Below are 17,302 nucleotides of genomic sequence, written 5' to 3'. Positions count from 1 at the left end.
ATAGAAAGAACGAAGAGACGTATCATAAAACTCAGTTGGTTGTCTCTTCCTTTCTTCAAGGAACTTTATTATTTTGCTCAATCCATCTCAAAAAGGCAACTTAAAAGGTAACTTAATACTGGTTAATACTGGATCTCATGTTAAACTGAACCGGACAACAGACTTAAATTTAATCTAGGTAAAAACTGAATGGAGGTTTAAAAAGAGGTTTAAATTGAATCTTTCTAATTTCATGATATTTTTCAAGTTTGGACAAACAATTTAAGTTTAGGTTTAAAAATGAATTCTTGTTGGTGCAACACAGCCTAAAAGGAGCATATTGTAATTCTTGTTCTCCTCAACATATCCGGTAAAAGGAGATAAGTGCTGTATTTGATGGAAATAAATGGAAATCGACGTCACTGGAACTATATTTATTCACACAGGGTCTGACTAATTCTGTGGTCACCCACCTTGTGGTATTTTCAGTGGGATTAGTGGAAGCACGGCAATGTAGCTTGCTGGGTCATTGAGTCTCCTTTCCCGCCCTCACAGCAGCACAAACACCTGATGCATTCAGGCTGTGCTAAACTGGTTACCACACGCCTCATTAGATCAATGTAATGGGAGGTGGCTCATAGACCTGGTACAGAGGCCAGGTGTGTCTCTGTGTATATGTGGATGTATTTCTGAGAACATCCAACTCATATGCTAACACTGTATATCTAAGATTTATCATTTTCAGTTTTTAATTTAAGAAAAACTGTATGAATTCTCTTGAAATGAGCAGGTTGATAGAAACCAATTTTCACTGGGATTTTAAGATGTGGTGAAACTTAACTGAGTAAATTTACTTACTTAATGCACTTTATTGCAAATTTGAGATACTTTACTTGAATATTTTCTTACCACTTTCATACCAATTTATTCTTCTGCCCCTTTACATTTCATTTCATTTTACAGGTTTATACTTTTGAATCTATTTTATGAAATATGATGATTTGATATAAGTCAAACTACTCAACAGAATATACAAGTAGAGCTAAAATGATTATCAGTTGATTGACAAACAGTTAAGTACTAGGCAACAATTTTGGAAATCATGTGAGCCATTTTTAATGGGCGATTGCCCACAATTTCATGTTTCCAGCTTCTCAGGATTTTCTGCTTTTGCTTTTAATTATTTTAATTGTATAAAGATGCACAGAACAGGCCTTGTGAGACAACATTTTCCTGATTATACTTACATACTTTTACTTAAAGTGATAGTTCAACCAAAAATTAAATTTCACGCAATATCTCCTCAGCCTTGTGCTGATGTGGGGATGGGTGAAGATCTCCAGTTCACAAAACACTGCCGGAGTTTCAGCGGAAAACAGTGTTGCAGCTAAATCCAGTACAATTGAAGTGGATGGTAACCAGTTTTAAAATATAAAAAAAAGAACACAAAAAAACCCACAAAATGTTTCCATGTGTGGTGTAATCCAAGTGTCTGTAAGCCATGGCATTAAAATTTGCACCATTTACACCATGTTTTTAGCCTAAATATCAACTGTAGCCTCTCAGACCTGATCCATGTGCACACGCCTGAAGCGGGTACACAAGCTCTCACCCAAGCGGCGCAGCTGCAGCAAAGAAATGATGTTCCTCTTCTATGTCAAAGTCCTCAGACATTTTCTTCTTTGTTGAAAGTTTGCGAAGTCATGTGCAAAGCATGTGTAACAAGTCACTATTTCTGAGCAGATCTCTCTCTGTTGTGTCAGTTGATTTCAGGTAGCATGTAAACACAGATGTGAAGGTATTGTGAGATCTTGTATATTTTGTGTTGCGCCGCTTGGCTAAAAACATGGTGTAAATGGCATTTTTTTGGGTCAAATTTAAATGTCGTAGTTTACAGACACTTGGATTACACCACACGAGCAGTATAGAGACATTTTGTGTTTTTTTGTGTTCTTTTTTTAAATTTTAAAACTGGTCACTGTTCACTTCAATTGTACTGGATTTGGCAGCAACCCTGTTTTCCACTGAAGCTCTGGCAGTGTTTTGTTAACTGGAGATCTTCACCCATCCTCACATCAGCACAGGGGTGAGTAGATATTGAATGAAATTTCATTTTTGTGTGAACTATCGCTTTAAGTAATATTTTCAATGTAGGACTTTTATCTGTTATTTAGTATTCTTACAGTGTGATATTAGTACTTTTACTCCAAGGTCCAGTGTTTAAGATTTTGGGACATTTATTGGCAGAATATGGCAGAAATTGAATATAATATTCATAAGTTTTCATTAGTGTACAGTCACCTGAAAATAAGAATCGTTGTGTCTTTGTTGCTGCTATATCTCACTAACTCCTACATACTGGCCCTTTAAGTAAAGGATCACAATACTAAAGTAGTAGTAGTAAAAGTAGTAAAAGGCTCTTTAGATAAAAGATAATGGAACAGAATCCCTTTATGTGAGTGAATTTTAAAATATGGTTTGGATCCAAACAACAGCAAATACCCATCATCCCACATTTATAAGAAAACACAATCCACTTCAGTGCACATTAGTTTGTATTAGTTTGTACGAGGTTGACATTGTAAAGCAATAACACAATCTTTTTGCAGTTGAGTTCATAGTGCAGTTGTGCATCGTCTTTACCCAGGGCTTGCTGTCAGAGATCCTGCGGAAGGAGGAGGACCCTCGCACAGCCTCGCAGTCCCTGCTGGTGAATCTGAAAGCGATGCAGAACTTCCTGAACCTGCCGGAGAGCGAGAGAGACCGAATCTACCAGGAGGAGAGGGAGCGGACCATGAACCCTTCAGTTGGCCTTCCTGCTTCGAACTCCTCCAACCCCGGTGCTCCACGCCTCTCACAGGTTAGTGTGCACTGAGGTCACTAGTGCCTGCAGACTTAAATGTTTCTACAATATGGTTGCTTTTATGGGAGCAATAGCAGAATAGGAAAGAGTGAGGTCTGTATGACGGCTGCATGTGTAATCACAGTGATGCAAACATTCGATTGTAACATGCCATGTCTCTTTGTGTGTGTGTGCATAGAAAGTGTGGGAGAGGAGTTTGGATGACCAGATAACCCCCGATACCTGGGCTTCCATCTGGAAGAACAAGACTAAGATCTCCAACTCGGTGAGTTATCTACAATCTGTAACTTGCCCTCACAGAGTAGACTGCAGCACGTCATGTATTGTGTCTTAAAAACTATGCCGGGATTTGAATGTTTTTATCTGCAACAAATTCTATTTATAATGGAAAAAATAGCTTCAAAGCTATCATATGAGCATATTGTAAACATAAAGGACATTATAAAGTATTTGGACGTTTCGTTCCATCTGCGCAAAACAAGTTAGCGACATCAGCGATAAGAAATTCTCTCTGATGTCAGGGCAAATGGCCATTCATGGCTCTGGGTGAATTTGTGTGCTATTCTTATTATGTCTATGTAAAATTATCTCAGCATCGTTTACACTGGGGGAATGTAAGCTAGCTGGTCTGTACATGTCTTGCGGATGACTTCAAACACTGTGTATACAAGCTCTCTGAGAGCCAATACATGTTCATTCAAACAGAAACAACAAAGAAAGACAAAAGAGAAGGACTTAATGACTTTGATCTGTAAACAGAATTCATGTGGAGACGTGCGCTGCAGATGTGCAGCTGATGTTCATACAGGGAACACTGTATGTCTGTTCTCAGAGCAACTTGGCCTGATCATCAGCTGATAACCTTTCCTCATGTATACAAGATTTGTTTTTATGGATAAGTCTCTCAGTAGTTTTAGAATACATATGAGGCCTTTAGAATTGCAGCAGAATCCTTAAGTGCTAGATGCCTTTATGATATTTCCTTCCATCCTAACTTATCTGATATCTTCTCCTTGTAAAACATTAACCATCCGAAGGGTTTCATCTGCACTCACTGTGTGTTACATCATGTGCTGATCCTCTCTCCCAGCCGAAGCCGTCTGGCCCGGCCCCTGACCTCCCGCTGAAGCTGGAGTCACTGGTTAACATTACGTCGGGCATCTATGAGGAAATTCAGCAGGAGATGAAGAGAGCTAAGGTGTCCCAAGCTCTGTTTGCAAAGGTGGCTGCCAACAAGAGCCAGGTGAGGGAATCACAAAAGGTCAAATGTAACATCTAACTTTCTTTCTTTCTTTCTTTGAATCCCTGGAGCAAGTGAGGATAAAAAGATATTTACTTCTTGATAAATATGTAAATCAAAACAACTTTAAAAAAGTTAATAAAAACTAAAAAAATGTAAAGAAAAAAAAAGTCAAATATTTGTCATGAACTGTATCACCTGTCACTTGGCACATGACTAATGGTTTGTATGTTTAGAGCTCTGAAAACATGATGTACTGCAGAACTACAAGTATATGCACACATCTTTATTTTCAATGAATTTATCTGAATTTTGCACATATTATCCCTTGAAACTACACTTTTTAATGTACAGTATCACAACGAGACACAACTCAATAACTGCTTTATCACTTAGTAAATAGTCAATCAACCTATTTTTGTATAATTTGTAACTCTACTTCATGTTCTCATATTCACTATTAAAGTGTTTTACAGTTCCTTCCATTCATTAGTGGACTTTCTACATTGTCATTTTGGTAATACTTAATATTACGGTGCTTGTCATAAATATTAGTCAATGTTTAATAAGGCCCTTATAACATTAATATGTACTAATAATACTATACAAGTGAGAAAGACCTTTATTGTTAGATTTTAAGACAAAAGCATTTTTAAGAAACTTGTTATAAAAGCCTTATGAGTTTCTTATAAGTGTTTATAAAAGGATTACAAACAACATCACAATCTAACAATAAACATTTTATGTTGTTATGTTATGTTTATTATGCTGTTATTAACACTTAACAAGTCTCATTAATGTAAATTACTATCTTATAAGTGCCTATTATATATTAATTAAGGATTATTGCAACCACCTTAATTTGAAGTGTTACCATCATTTCACTCCAAGCACATTAAGAAAGTTACTTTGTTAGTTGTAAAGATCATTTACATCCCATCACAGAAAAGATCAGCTGAATGATTGATTTGAATTTTGATTTTGATGAATTTACCAGAAAAACAATAAATCATTATTATAGTATATTTCATTTAAATATGACAACTGATTTCCTACATGATCCTAAGATGCTAAACAAAACAAACCAGGAGGCTGATCTGGTTTGGACTTTTGTCACAGCAAGACACACACTGGTGTAATTAATAACATGAATAAAGGCTTAGTTCCAGGACATAACACAAGTGAGTCAGCATGCACAACAGCACAGACCCACAACTGACAGACCTGAATGAATCAGTTCAAGGCACAAGCACACTAGGCTTGCTGAGATAAATGGTCATGCACACCTTTTTGCAAGCACAAGGTGCTGAAACTAATTTAGCTAGCAGTAACTAGTAAAGTAAAAAAAAAATATATTTATCCAATGTCTCCAGTGTGTTAGAAACAACACCAGGTGAAGGAGGAGGATATAACAACGTGGCTTGCAACCACAATTCCAGTATTTTTACATTTGAGAGATATTTTTTTGTACATATTTTGGGGTCTAAATGACTAAAGGGTACATTTTTTTTGGAATTTGTCAATTAGATTCACTGGCAGCTACAAAATGGGGCTTCAACATAAAGTAATCCTTGGGGACTAATGTAGCCCCCAAAGTGCGTCCACTAAAAGTGCTTGTTTTTGACACTGACAGGCTCAGACTCTTATTCTACTGCAAGAGTCTGACTACATTATGAAAAGGATCCACCAGAGACAGACATAAATGTTAAAGAGTAAGATCCTTTTTTGTTCAAACAACCAATATCAATCTGGTAATGTGACAGGTTTACAGATCTGGTCTTAAACCTCCTGAACGGCTCATTGGGGCCACCTTGATAATGTCATCTGGTTTAATATTTCTGGGCAAAAATCTGGACCACTACTTTATGAGCCGGACCACAACATCCAATGAGAGGGACAAGTCTACAACTAGCAGCTGTGCAGCTGAGGGTACCAAACAATGGTAACATTTCTGGCCCTCGAGGCTAATGTTAGTTAGCATGCCACTGTTGACAGATTTTAAGATAGACATTTAAAACTTCAGTTCCAGTTCTTGCTGAAGACCCCCAAACATTGTTGACCCCCAAACATTTTCTCATCCAGACTCCTTGAACTTTCTGCTTTTGTTTTTTACTAACTGTAGTGATGAAAGCACTGTACTCTATTTATTTATTTATTTACTTTCATTTTTCACCCCAAGTAGTTGTTGCCAGTTCACATTGCCCCATTCATTGTCCTTTTCACTGAACAGTCCCAGTGTTTGGTACATAGAGGGAAGCTTGATAAGAAAAATGTCGAGCTGTAATCAGGTTTGGGCTGAAATATGCTAATGAGGGTCTGGTTCGGGTCGATTTTGTCGGCATCGGGCCTCGATGGGCTCAATGGTACAGGCATGACTAAAGCGCTAGTCTGAGCATAGTGTTAGTTTGTTTGGCTTACTGTGTAATTCTGGTGTTTTAACACGGGTTACAGCACATTTGCCCCCAAACATTATGTTGCAGCCACTGCAGCCTGTTTCACTGCTGTCAACTGAAGTGATCTATTGGACAGTTCCAAAACTTTTTGTGCCCATTAGTCATTTCGACAATTTCTTTTGCAAAATATGTAAAAAAAAAATAAATAAATAGGGTCCAGGGTTTAAAATACTAGCATAACCCTTTGAGTGTTTATGTCCTTATATAGTTATTTAGGGATATAAACATCCTCTCTAAACTTGAGGTGAAGAGTTACATGCAAGGAGAGGCTGGTGGAGACAGGGACCAGGTGAGAAAATATGGAAAAACAAAACAAAACATCATCTTATATCATAAATATAGTTTTAGAGAGAATAAAACACACAGAGCTCATTATTAAACAGAGGCGGTGGAGCTAAATCCCATCATCATGAATATGGCTTGAATGCACGCAAACAGTCACATGTTGTCATGAGCTGCCAGGTGAAAGCGTGAGAATGGTAATATATAGAGATGTATGCATCATGTATACAGTATGTGAGTGCATGTGTGTGGTTGTGTGGTTGTGTGCGGTTAGAGAGGTCCCCCAGGTTGGTGGGTCTGGGGGTGGCTGAGGGTCACGGCTCAGCGCACCCATCTGCTGCAGCTGGCCACAAGGACAGAGAGAGAGGAAGAGAGAGATGATCAGGCTATTAGCGGTGCATGCTGCCCGAGGTGGCTGGTTGAACACAACAGCTGGTGTCACAAACTGAACCAGTCTAGCAGATATAATTGAATCTTCTCCATCTCTCCTTCTTCTCCATCTTCTTTTCCTGCATTTACCTCATATACCCTGCACAGTCACAACTTTTTTGCTAAATTAAAATCTCACATTTTAATGTCCTGAGTCTCTCACATTTTTCTTTATCTTTGTCAGTCTTTTCTCATACTCTTTTTTATCCTTCTTTCTTACCCAGCAGTATTTCTAGCGGGTGAAAGGTGTTGATTCTTGGGCTCCACAGCTGGAGAGGAGCCATAAAATGTTTAATGAAGCAGAAAATACAAGGATGGCCCACAGCCATGGTCAAGGGGAACAGGACCTCCCTCCTTCAAAATGTATTTATAAGACAATAGGGATGTTACAGTACGCCAAATTAATATCACAATTAAAAAAAATGTATTGATACTGTACCAAAGTGTGGCAATATCTACCATGATATTACATGGTTAATTATTTTATTTTATCTTATAGAAGGACTGCTACTGACTTCTGCCTTGTTTCTGTTTTGCAAATACATAATTAAAACATTAATTTTCAAAGATAATTCATGCCATGTTTTGCACATACTTAAATCATGGCTACCTTTATTTTAATTAATTAAATTAGAAAAGTAGAGGTACTTTAAGTTGAAAGATGAAATAAATTCTGAATGGATAAAAGTGCTGTACATCAGATTTATGATTTAATAAAATACATTTTTTTAGTTTTTTAATATCGCAATAATATAATGTAATGTAATATAACTTAATATTGCATTACATCCCTATAGGACAGGTTTAAGGGAACAGTCTGACATTTTGCAAAATATATGTATTTGCTTTGTTGCAGAGAAGATGCTGCATCCAGCAGCATGTTAGCTTAGCTAAGAATAACGACTGGAAACAGGGGGGCCAGCCTTCATACTATGCTAAGCAACTTGTTGCTGGCTGTAGCCTCGTATTTACTATACAGACATGACAGTGGTATCAGTCCTGTCTGTTTATATCTCTTGTCCAGGGTTGGCTGTGTGAGCTGCTTCGGTGGAAGGAGAACCCTAGCCCAGAGAACCGCACTCTGTGGGAGAACCTGTGCACCATTCGGAGGTTTCTGTCCCTGCCGCAGGCCGACAGAGACCTGGCGTACGAGGAGGAGTCCAGGCACCATCACACTGAGAGGCTTCACACCGTCCTCCACCTGCCACAGGACACGCAGGTAAGAACCACATGAAAGTGTTTCCAGCTGTTAAATATGCATCTCGTATCTCCATGTCCTGAGAGACAAAGACATTGGACAGAGACAGGCTAACTGTTTTCTTGTCTTTGTGCTAAGCTAAGTTAACCATGTTTGTAGCCTTATACTGAACAGACAATGGTATCAGTATCAATAATACACCCTTCACTAAGCCCCTCCCCCCTTAGTTACTGTTGCTACATGTGTCGAGCTTTCCACTCTCGCACTGCACATAGATTTAACGTAGAAACTTTTCAAACACTTGGTTTTCAGTTCACAGAGAAGTAAACAAAAACAGCCTCTCATTCTAGCTGATGATTGAGGATGTTTGCGGTTCAAATGCTGACTCTTGTTAGCAGAAGTGTGGCTAGCTAATGTAAGCTAATGCTAATTCTTAAAGACCTTAACACAGCTCAGAAGTCTGTCTCCATCTGACTTTTTAATGTTTCCATCTGACATATTTTAAAACAAGAAGCCTGTAAAAAGGCTAAGTAAAATTATTTAACAGCTGCTTACATGATAGAACGTTAATGATGAAAGACAGAGGCTAAAGCTAACATTGGTCAGATGGTGAAATACACCCCAAATATATCTGACAGACAACACAAATACAGTCATTAATGTGGGAAAAGGAAGTGCAGCATTAGACTGAGTGAAGTGGACTTTGAGACGGTCCAGACCAGCCGAACCGCGATCACCCCAGGAAGACGGGTGGGATAAAAGCTAAGCTAACCCGGCCTACACCTGAGAGAGCAATCCAGAGAGAGATGCGTCACATTAACATTATTGGAAATAGTAAGCTAGTTAGCCAGACGTGCTAACATTTGCAGCTTACATTAGAGCAGATAAAGACAAAGTTTAATCCATTCTTCAAACATGAGCTCTATGTTTTTGAAAGATGACAAAAAAAAAGCCACCCTCCAAATTCATGAGACACCTAGTCTTGTCAGAGCTGCATACACACCACCTCAACATGAAATGAAGAGAAATTGTTTGACCTGCGGTGTCTAGTAACATTAGCAAACAATGACTGGACAGTTGCTGTTTGGAGGAGAGTTGTATCTCCTATAATGTTGAACTATTCCTTTAAACATATCTGCTCTTTTTGAACATGATCATACCACACAGAGCATGTCTTAGGTCAGATTTAAATATATAAACCCAAGCATATACAGTAAACATACAGACTGAAAATGTCATCACAGACACACACTTTGTCAGTCAAAAAAGGATGAAATTATATTCCTCCACCCTCTGAGACCACACCTGTTGTTATTAATTCCTTATTATACTCATTTTGTACTGTACTGTTTGATCTAGCTGTGTGTGCACATGTGTTTGTGTGTCTGTGCGTGCCCCAGTGGAATGAAGAGTAAACAGTGTTGCTGGGTGGTGTGGGCACTGGAGGAAATGCCCCATTACTTTTTGAGGAGGGAGGCAGAGGCTGAAGGAGGGCTGAGGGAGATCGATGCGGGAGACACACTGACATGTTGGCCTCTGTCATTACTGTAACCCTCCCACTCTGACACACACCCTGAACCCTGTCTGTCTGCCTGCATGTCGCTGTTTGGCTTTTTATTACTGAGAAGCTGGATAGATAACAGGTTATCTGCTATTGATTCATGTAGCACCACAGAAATATGAATATTAAAATTTTTTGAAGTTGTCCACTGATAAAAGGGTTGGCTGTTCAGTCCTTTTAAAGTGCTTTGGATAAAAGCATTAAAAGTAACCATTTACCAGTCTACATATGCATTTTTTTGTTTTGTTGTCTCTGTACGCCAGTGTATTGGATGGTTTGAGGTTAAGTGCTAACATTCAGCTTTCATTTGAGGAAGTCAGATCCAATAAACAGTGTAGTTTAATTTTAATTTCAATTTTTTTACCCACAGGCTTCTAATTTTAGAGATCAGATTAAGTCAGATAAGTTAAAATAAACTTCATGTTTACTATTTGGATATATGTATCCTTCTCAGTTGTCTGAACCATTGCTTATACTAAACTCTGTGGGATTCTATCTCTTGCTATAGGATTATGTTTTCCAGATTTCATCTCTGTAGCATGTGAGTTGTGTCTTCAGTGAAGGCCCCCACACCGCACCAAATTTCAAATGATTTGAACTTTGACCTCATTTGCTGCTGACCTTTCAAAGCCCAACCAATGAGATAACAGCTGTATGTGAGGATACAGGCAGAATAAACCATACATGTGTGGAAGTGACCTAAGCAGCCTGATGGTTGAGTCTGGAAGGGAACCCCAGGCCCATGGAAAATCTCCTGAGAATGAACATTTTAATGTCTGTGCAATGAAAGAACAACAAACACTAATTTTGTGAGAGTTACACAAATCAAGGGTTCCCTGCCAGAGGTGTTTATAGTCTGTTTTAAAACAGACTATAATTTTGCTAATAAACGTATGGCCAAATGTGAACAGTCAGGTCTGGCTATAAGATTTGTGAATCAATCACACATCGTGGTGAGTCCAGAACAAATGTCTTATTATGTGAAGGCCCCTTAAATCAGTCTGGTGGCTGGTGATTGTTCGACTGTAGGCTAGTCCTGTGACAGATTTTTCAACATAGATAAAGTCTACCCATCAACAAACAACAAGTTTTAAAACCGTAACCAGACTGTGTATACCAGCTCAAGTGAATTAACTTCCCCAGACACATCCACATTTAGAGGTAGCTAGCCAGTGTTACCAGTTCATTCACTGGGGTTTATGATGGTGACTGTTTGAAGTGGATGTGGAGGAGCTACATCTTACATGGACATAGAACGACTGTCTAGCTAACATAAACAATATGTTAGGCTATTTAAATATATGCCAGCTCACACTGGCTAGCTATCGTGAATGTACGCTAATGTTATAGTATACATTCAGAGCAGGGCTGTAGTTAGTAGCCCACTTTAACACCCATCGCTCATTTTGTCACATTAGCAGGATTGTGTGAGAAAGGAAGTTGGTGAACATGACTAACATACTGTGAATAAAAGTTAATACCAGGGTTGGGGTTAAAAAAACATCACTTAATTGACTTGAATTGTTTTTCCTTTGCCTGGTCTAATGTTGTTTCATAAAATCCCAAAACTGCCCTGTCTTTTCTCCTGTGGATGTGTGGTACAGCCTGACGTTTTAACCCTGTTAGTCTTGCATGACCAGCCTTTGGTACGAGATCTTGTGGTGTGAGATTTTGCTGATTTTAACTGTGTTGGTCAGGTCATGTTTAATAAAAAGTACATGATTCATGTACCTACTTTGGGGTCAATTCTTAATGTAAACATTTATGTTTTAAATAATACACCAGATTAGAGGGTTCCTTGTACAGTTTACAGTTTAGTTCTTCGAGAATCTCTTCAATATCCAAACAACATTGGTATTGTAACTGAAATATGCTCAACCAAATAATGATTGAATCGAATCAAATCAGTTTGGGAAATCTGGATGGATACCCAGCCCTACCACTACATTACGCTACAAACTCCCATGATCCCTTGCTACCTAATGACAAGTCTTTGGGTCTTGTTTTGATTGAGAGACCCCTTGTGGCAGAAATTCCATTCTGTATTGTGAAAAGGTCAAAGGTCGAGGTCAGCCACGCAAGGGGAATTTGTTCAAATATACTTCAGCAGCAGGGCGGGGCTGAGGACAGGTCCTCTAGCTGAGAGATAGTCTGTCTAACCACCAGCCCCCCTCACCCCCCAATGCAAAGCTATTATATACCACATATAGCATATACCATATGCCATAAATCAAAAACAGGCAAATGCTGAAACTTCCCATTTAGCATCCCGACACGAATCCTATGGGTTGTTTTGCGGCTCCACCCACCTCCACCCCGCCACCATGCCATTTTTTTCTCTTCCCATTCAGAGCTGTGTATTAAAGGCTGATGGGAATACGGGGAGGAAGCTGTGGTGGCACCATTAACACATTCCTCTGCTCCTCTCACACTCTCAGCGAAGCCTAAAAATAAAGTTTACCCTCATGTTGTAACCCCCCACCCACCTCGAGAGACCCAGGGAGATGAACTGTGGTGAAACACTGGTGATTTATTAATGGGAAATGAGGTGTGTGTGTGCGTGTGTGTGTATAAATGTGTGTGTGTTCATGTTGTTGTCTTCAGACCCCCCCTCTGTCCCAGATGAAGCCCCCACCAACCTCAGGCTCCAGCCAGCCTGCCACCACAGACCACACATGTGTCCCATCTGCCACACACACACACACACACACACACACACACACACACACACACACACACACACACACACATACACACACACGCAATCTCACACTGATAGTTGGTAATATGAGCACTCCTTTGTGTTGTGGACAATAAGAGGGTCTCTAAAACTGTAACAACCAACCACACAATACACATGAAAAATGAATGCAGTGCTGAGGCATCGCTGTACAGTTAATCCACACATCAGTGGTGTTTGTGTGTGTGTGAGCAGACTGGACTGCATGTACAGTAGCGTGAGCCATGTCTGCATGTTGGGGGCTGTGGGAGATCTTTGACTGTATCACAGTGTGTCTGTTAAGTCTGCAGATGTTACGTGTGTGTGTATGTGTGTGTGTATGTGTGTGTGCATGTCAGTAACCTCAGCAGCATCACATTTCTTCATGAGTGACACGGTCCTGGTGCTCACTCCACAGCTCTTATTCATACGGCTTTAGCAGTTAAGTGTGTCCCACAGCTAATTTGGCAGAGTCTGCCCTTATAAATAATTTCTTTATTGTTTTTGCTAAATTGATTTCTTCTGCAAGGCTAGGAGTGTTTGTGTGTGTGTATGTGTGAGTGCGTGTATGACCACTCACTGTGGCTGAGACCCCAGGAGTGGTGGACTAGAACAAGACATAACAACCACTGTGTCCTTCCTCCTCTGTCTTTGTGTCTCACTTTAATCCGAAGGTGCTTTACTGGCATCGCATACAAAAGTGCTTATTGCCAAAGCAGAAACAAATTGCTCCTGTCAGTACAATGAAAAAAACGTTAAAACACGCCATGCCTGGTAAATGCCCATGTCTTTTAAACACCACACCCCAAATTTGTAATGCAGACTTTGTGTTAAACATGTGAAATCTCTAAGCCCAAGAAAAAAAAATCCTGACATCATGAGTTTGGAAAGTTCCCACCAGAGCCATCACATAACCAGTGGAGTAGTGTTTCCCATGATGAGTAAATACAGTGCACAATTTGATCATTTGAGGATGACACAATTGCACTTTTGTTGTGCTGACACAAGGAAGATAAAAATTCTTGAATCTTGAGGGGATGGTTTGCAGTTTTTGAAGTGGGCTTTTATGAGGTACATAGTCAGTGAATTACCCACAGTAGATGGTAGTCAATTTGGAGAAGCAGCAGGAACACCAGCATGGAGGCTACGCAATGTACCGCTGTGGAAAGTGTCAGCAGCAACGTGTTTAAAAAAACGTCCATCTAAAAAAAAATCTAAATGAGTTTAAGTGTACTTAGAATATTCTCACTTTACCTAGATATCAGACAGCCTTTTCCAGGCCACTCTCTTACTCAACCGGACTACAGTGGTGAAATCCAATTGTGAGACTTCTGTGTTTTAAAAACTTAGTTTGGATTCACCAGTCACACAGTAACACAAACTAACTAAGCAATCAAGGCAGTAATAGACCAGCAACACCTGTGTTCTGTGAGGTAAAATGACTGAACAAGAGTGAGTGGGAATTCTCATCAGAATTCCCATCCCATTTCCCATCAGAAAAGTCTGTCTGACAGTAAAGTAAAGCTGTGAAAATATTTTAAATATAGCATACACTTAAACTGATATTGATTTTTTCAGGTGAGTGGCTTAAGTGGCCAAAATACATGTTGCTGCTAACTCTGTCCACAGCAGCACATTGCTTAGCTTCTGTGATGGTACTATTCTCTGCTTCTCCAAACTGGAAGCGTGTTAACTGCCAGCCGCTGTAGGTAATACACTGACCTTTGATAAGCACTTCATACAACCCCAGGTCAAATCATCTAAACCATCACTTTAAACTGAGCGCCCCTTTAAAGGATCACATGATTTGTTATAGACCTGGCCTCTTAGAAACAATTTAAAAACCTCAGTAACTGAATTCAAACATTTATTCACATATACTGTAGGAAAAGCACAGGTGTAAATAATGACAATATTGATGGCTGAATTCCATTTAGCTGCTTCAGTTCCACATTCCTCATATTGTTCATGCTGCATCGACCTCTGGCGGGCAATTATGATTGGAGAAAAGGAGGATGTCAAGTGACGCTGTATAAAGAGCAAGACTGTCGGTGTAAAGAAGAGGTCTTATTTTAACCTGGGTATAAAGTAGAATAGAGGGGGGCTGAGCTGAGCTGAGCGTTGCGCGGTGTTGTGTTGCATTGCGTTACTAAGCTAAGCTAAGCTAAGCTATGTTACTTTACATCACGACCATCATCTTTTCCTTATCCTAACCAAGTAATTTTGATGCCTAACAAAGCTGTGCTTCTTTCACCATGTTTAAAAACGAACAACATTAAACAACGAAGGACGGGCATGATAAAGGTCTGTCACTGTTACTCACAATCACACTGTTTTACTGTCTATAATAACAGAACACCTAATGTGTATAAATCTGCAGCACAAAATACTCCCAAACAAATGCACTATTACTCCTGTTTGAGTAACATTTGCTAAAAACTACAATGCCCAGCTGTTTCAGCAATTTCTTAACCTTTTTACAAGCCGTTTGTGAGTTTGTGAGTTCCACAGGGAATTATTGAGGCAGACTAAGACACTGTTGGCTTTTAGTCATTTTCAAAGGTCATACCATACAAATTCTTTTTTTTTTATTTTCTCTGTCATTGTGACAAAATGAGTAGCTGCTGTTTCCCACAAAATATAATCTGACTTTCTTTTCACATTTGTGGAAGGATTGTTAGCTGCAAAAATTGGCTTGTGTTCTTCATGTTCAAGAGGAGATATCTGCGTCTGTCTCCAGTGCATCGTGGTGGCCAATTATTCACTGTTGCAGGGTGGAGTTTGGGTTTTTAGGCAAACCACAATTAAGTTAATTGTTTAATTGCTGATAAATGGAATGAATACCACACACAGTTTGAACGATAAAAACTATGCAACAACACAAGTGGGTGCATGCATACACACATGTATGACCACACAAACACACACTCACACACACACACACACACACACAACTGCACTCTCAGTTAGCCTCAATAACATTACGTGTGTACAGTTTTTCATCAAAGAAACATTATTTTATTTAAAAAAAAAGGAAATGTGCAGTGACTCATCTACTCCCCTAGACTGGATCCAGTCCTCATGAATCCCTACCACACACACATTTATTCAAATACATGAGTGAGAGACAGAGACAGAGACAGACAGACACACAGACAGATGGAGAGAAAAAGAAAATTAAAAAAACACACTGATTAACAGGAAAGGTGAAGTCATGCACAAAACTAACAGAAAAGTGATTTTTCCTTCATTACATATTTATCTATGTGTTAATGGTGTCTCTGGTGGTCACACACTGCCTCACACCCCCACCCCCATCCCGCCAAAACACACACACACACACACACACACACACACACACACACACACACACACACACACACACACACACACACACACACACACACATACACAGAGAGTTAGGGGCCCTGGAGGACCAGAGCTCATTAAGGAGAAGATGAATATTTCATGTTCTATAATTCTTTCATAGTTCTGCGCTGTAATTTGCCTTGATTTACGTTTAAAAGAAAACTTTTTCATTTTACTGCAGTGCACTCACAACACTGCCAGGAGAGAGAGAGAGAGAGCGAGAGACAGAGGCAAAGAGAGAGAAGGAAAGAGTGAGACGCAGAGGAGGAAAAAAATGAGAAGTTTTTCAGGAATATTGAATCATGCCATGAGAAGAGCTGGTCGGGCCGCGGGGCTCCAGTGCTTGTGGTTTTGGGAGAGCAGGGCTGTATTGTGTTGCTCTGAAGTGACATGTAGTCTCTTCCAAAGTGTAATGGTCAGAGATGGGAGGAGTAAAAGGCAGGGAAGGAGGGATGAAGGTGAAAAAGGCCAAATATACTGTAAACCTCTATTGACATGAGCTACTAAGTTTTAACTTGTGCAAAAAATAAATGACATGAAAGACAAAGTATTTGTTGATGAAAGAACTGAAGAAATGTATGAACAGTCCAGCCCCAGAGCCTCTGAATCCAAAGACAAGACAGACGTAGAGTCAAATATCACGTTGTAGATCTAATTTTGGACAGTCAACTTTCTCCATAAAGGGCTGTCAATGCCAGAACACATTACCAACTGACATAATTACTTTCAGTTATTTTACAGTTTTATTGATTACTTGATTCTGACCGCCTCTATGAATATCATACTGTTGCTATGGATTCTGACCTGATAACTGACTCTGGAAGACATATTTTGTGTCAAATTATGATTTTTTTTTGTTAGTAGCTGTGTAATGAACAGGAGAATATACAGTCAGACGGTCAATATCATGGAATAAACCCTGACAAGATGATGCAAGAGGCCTGCATCATCCTGTCAGGGTTTATTTTGCAATACTGACCCACCAACTCTACATATAAAATCCTCTGCAACATACATTAAATGCTGGCTAAAAGCAATCCAAAGCTGTACCCTGTTTAGCCAACTGTACTTTAACTTATTAAGCAGTTTGTGTGTTGGTGTATTGTGGCTTGTGTACTGTACTGTATTTTCCACATCTATAGTGTATTGTGGTATAAGATGCTGGAAGATGTACATTTTAATTAGATTACTGTACATGTAGCCCATATA

The 17,302-nt window shown here is 39.4% G+C and overlaps 1 protein-coding gene across 1 annotated transcript in view; it reads left to right on the top strand.

Moving 5' to 3' along the window:
• satb2 (SATB homeobox 2) overlaps positions 1 to 17,302 on the top strand; it is a 70,729-nt gene that overhangs the window by 43,706 nt on the left and 9,721 nt on the right. Inside the window, exons 9-12 of the mRNA XM_084724431.1 lie at positions 2,627 to 2,839; positions 3,021 to 3,107; positions 3,933 to 4,085; positions 8,271 to 8,465. Coding sequence (XP_084580557.1) covers positions 2,627 to 2,839; positions 3,021 to 3,107; positions 3,933 to 4,085; positions 8,271 to 8,465 — 648 coding nt within the window. The remainder of the gene's footprint in view (positions 1 to 2,626; positions 2,840 to 3,020; positions 3,108 to 3,932; positions 4,086 to 8,270; positions 8,466 to 17,302) is intronic.

Source organism: Lutjanus erythropterus, chromosome 8, assembly GCF_056507025.1.
Source record: "Lutjanus erythropterus isolate fLutEry1 chromosome 8, fLutEry1.hap2, whole genome shotgun sequence".
Taxonomy (NCBI): Eukaryota; Metazoa; Chordata; class Actinopteri; order Lutjaniformes; family Lutjanidae; genus Lutjanus; species Lutjanus erythropterus.
This window is presented reverse-complemented; position numbering and strand designations above follow the sequence as displayed.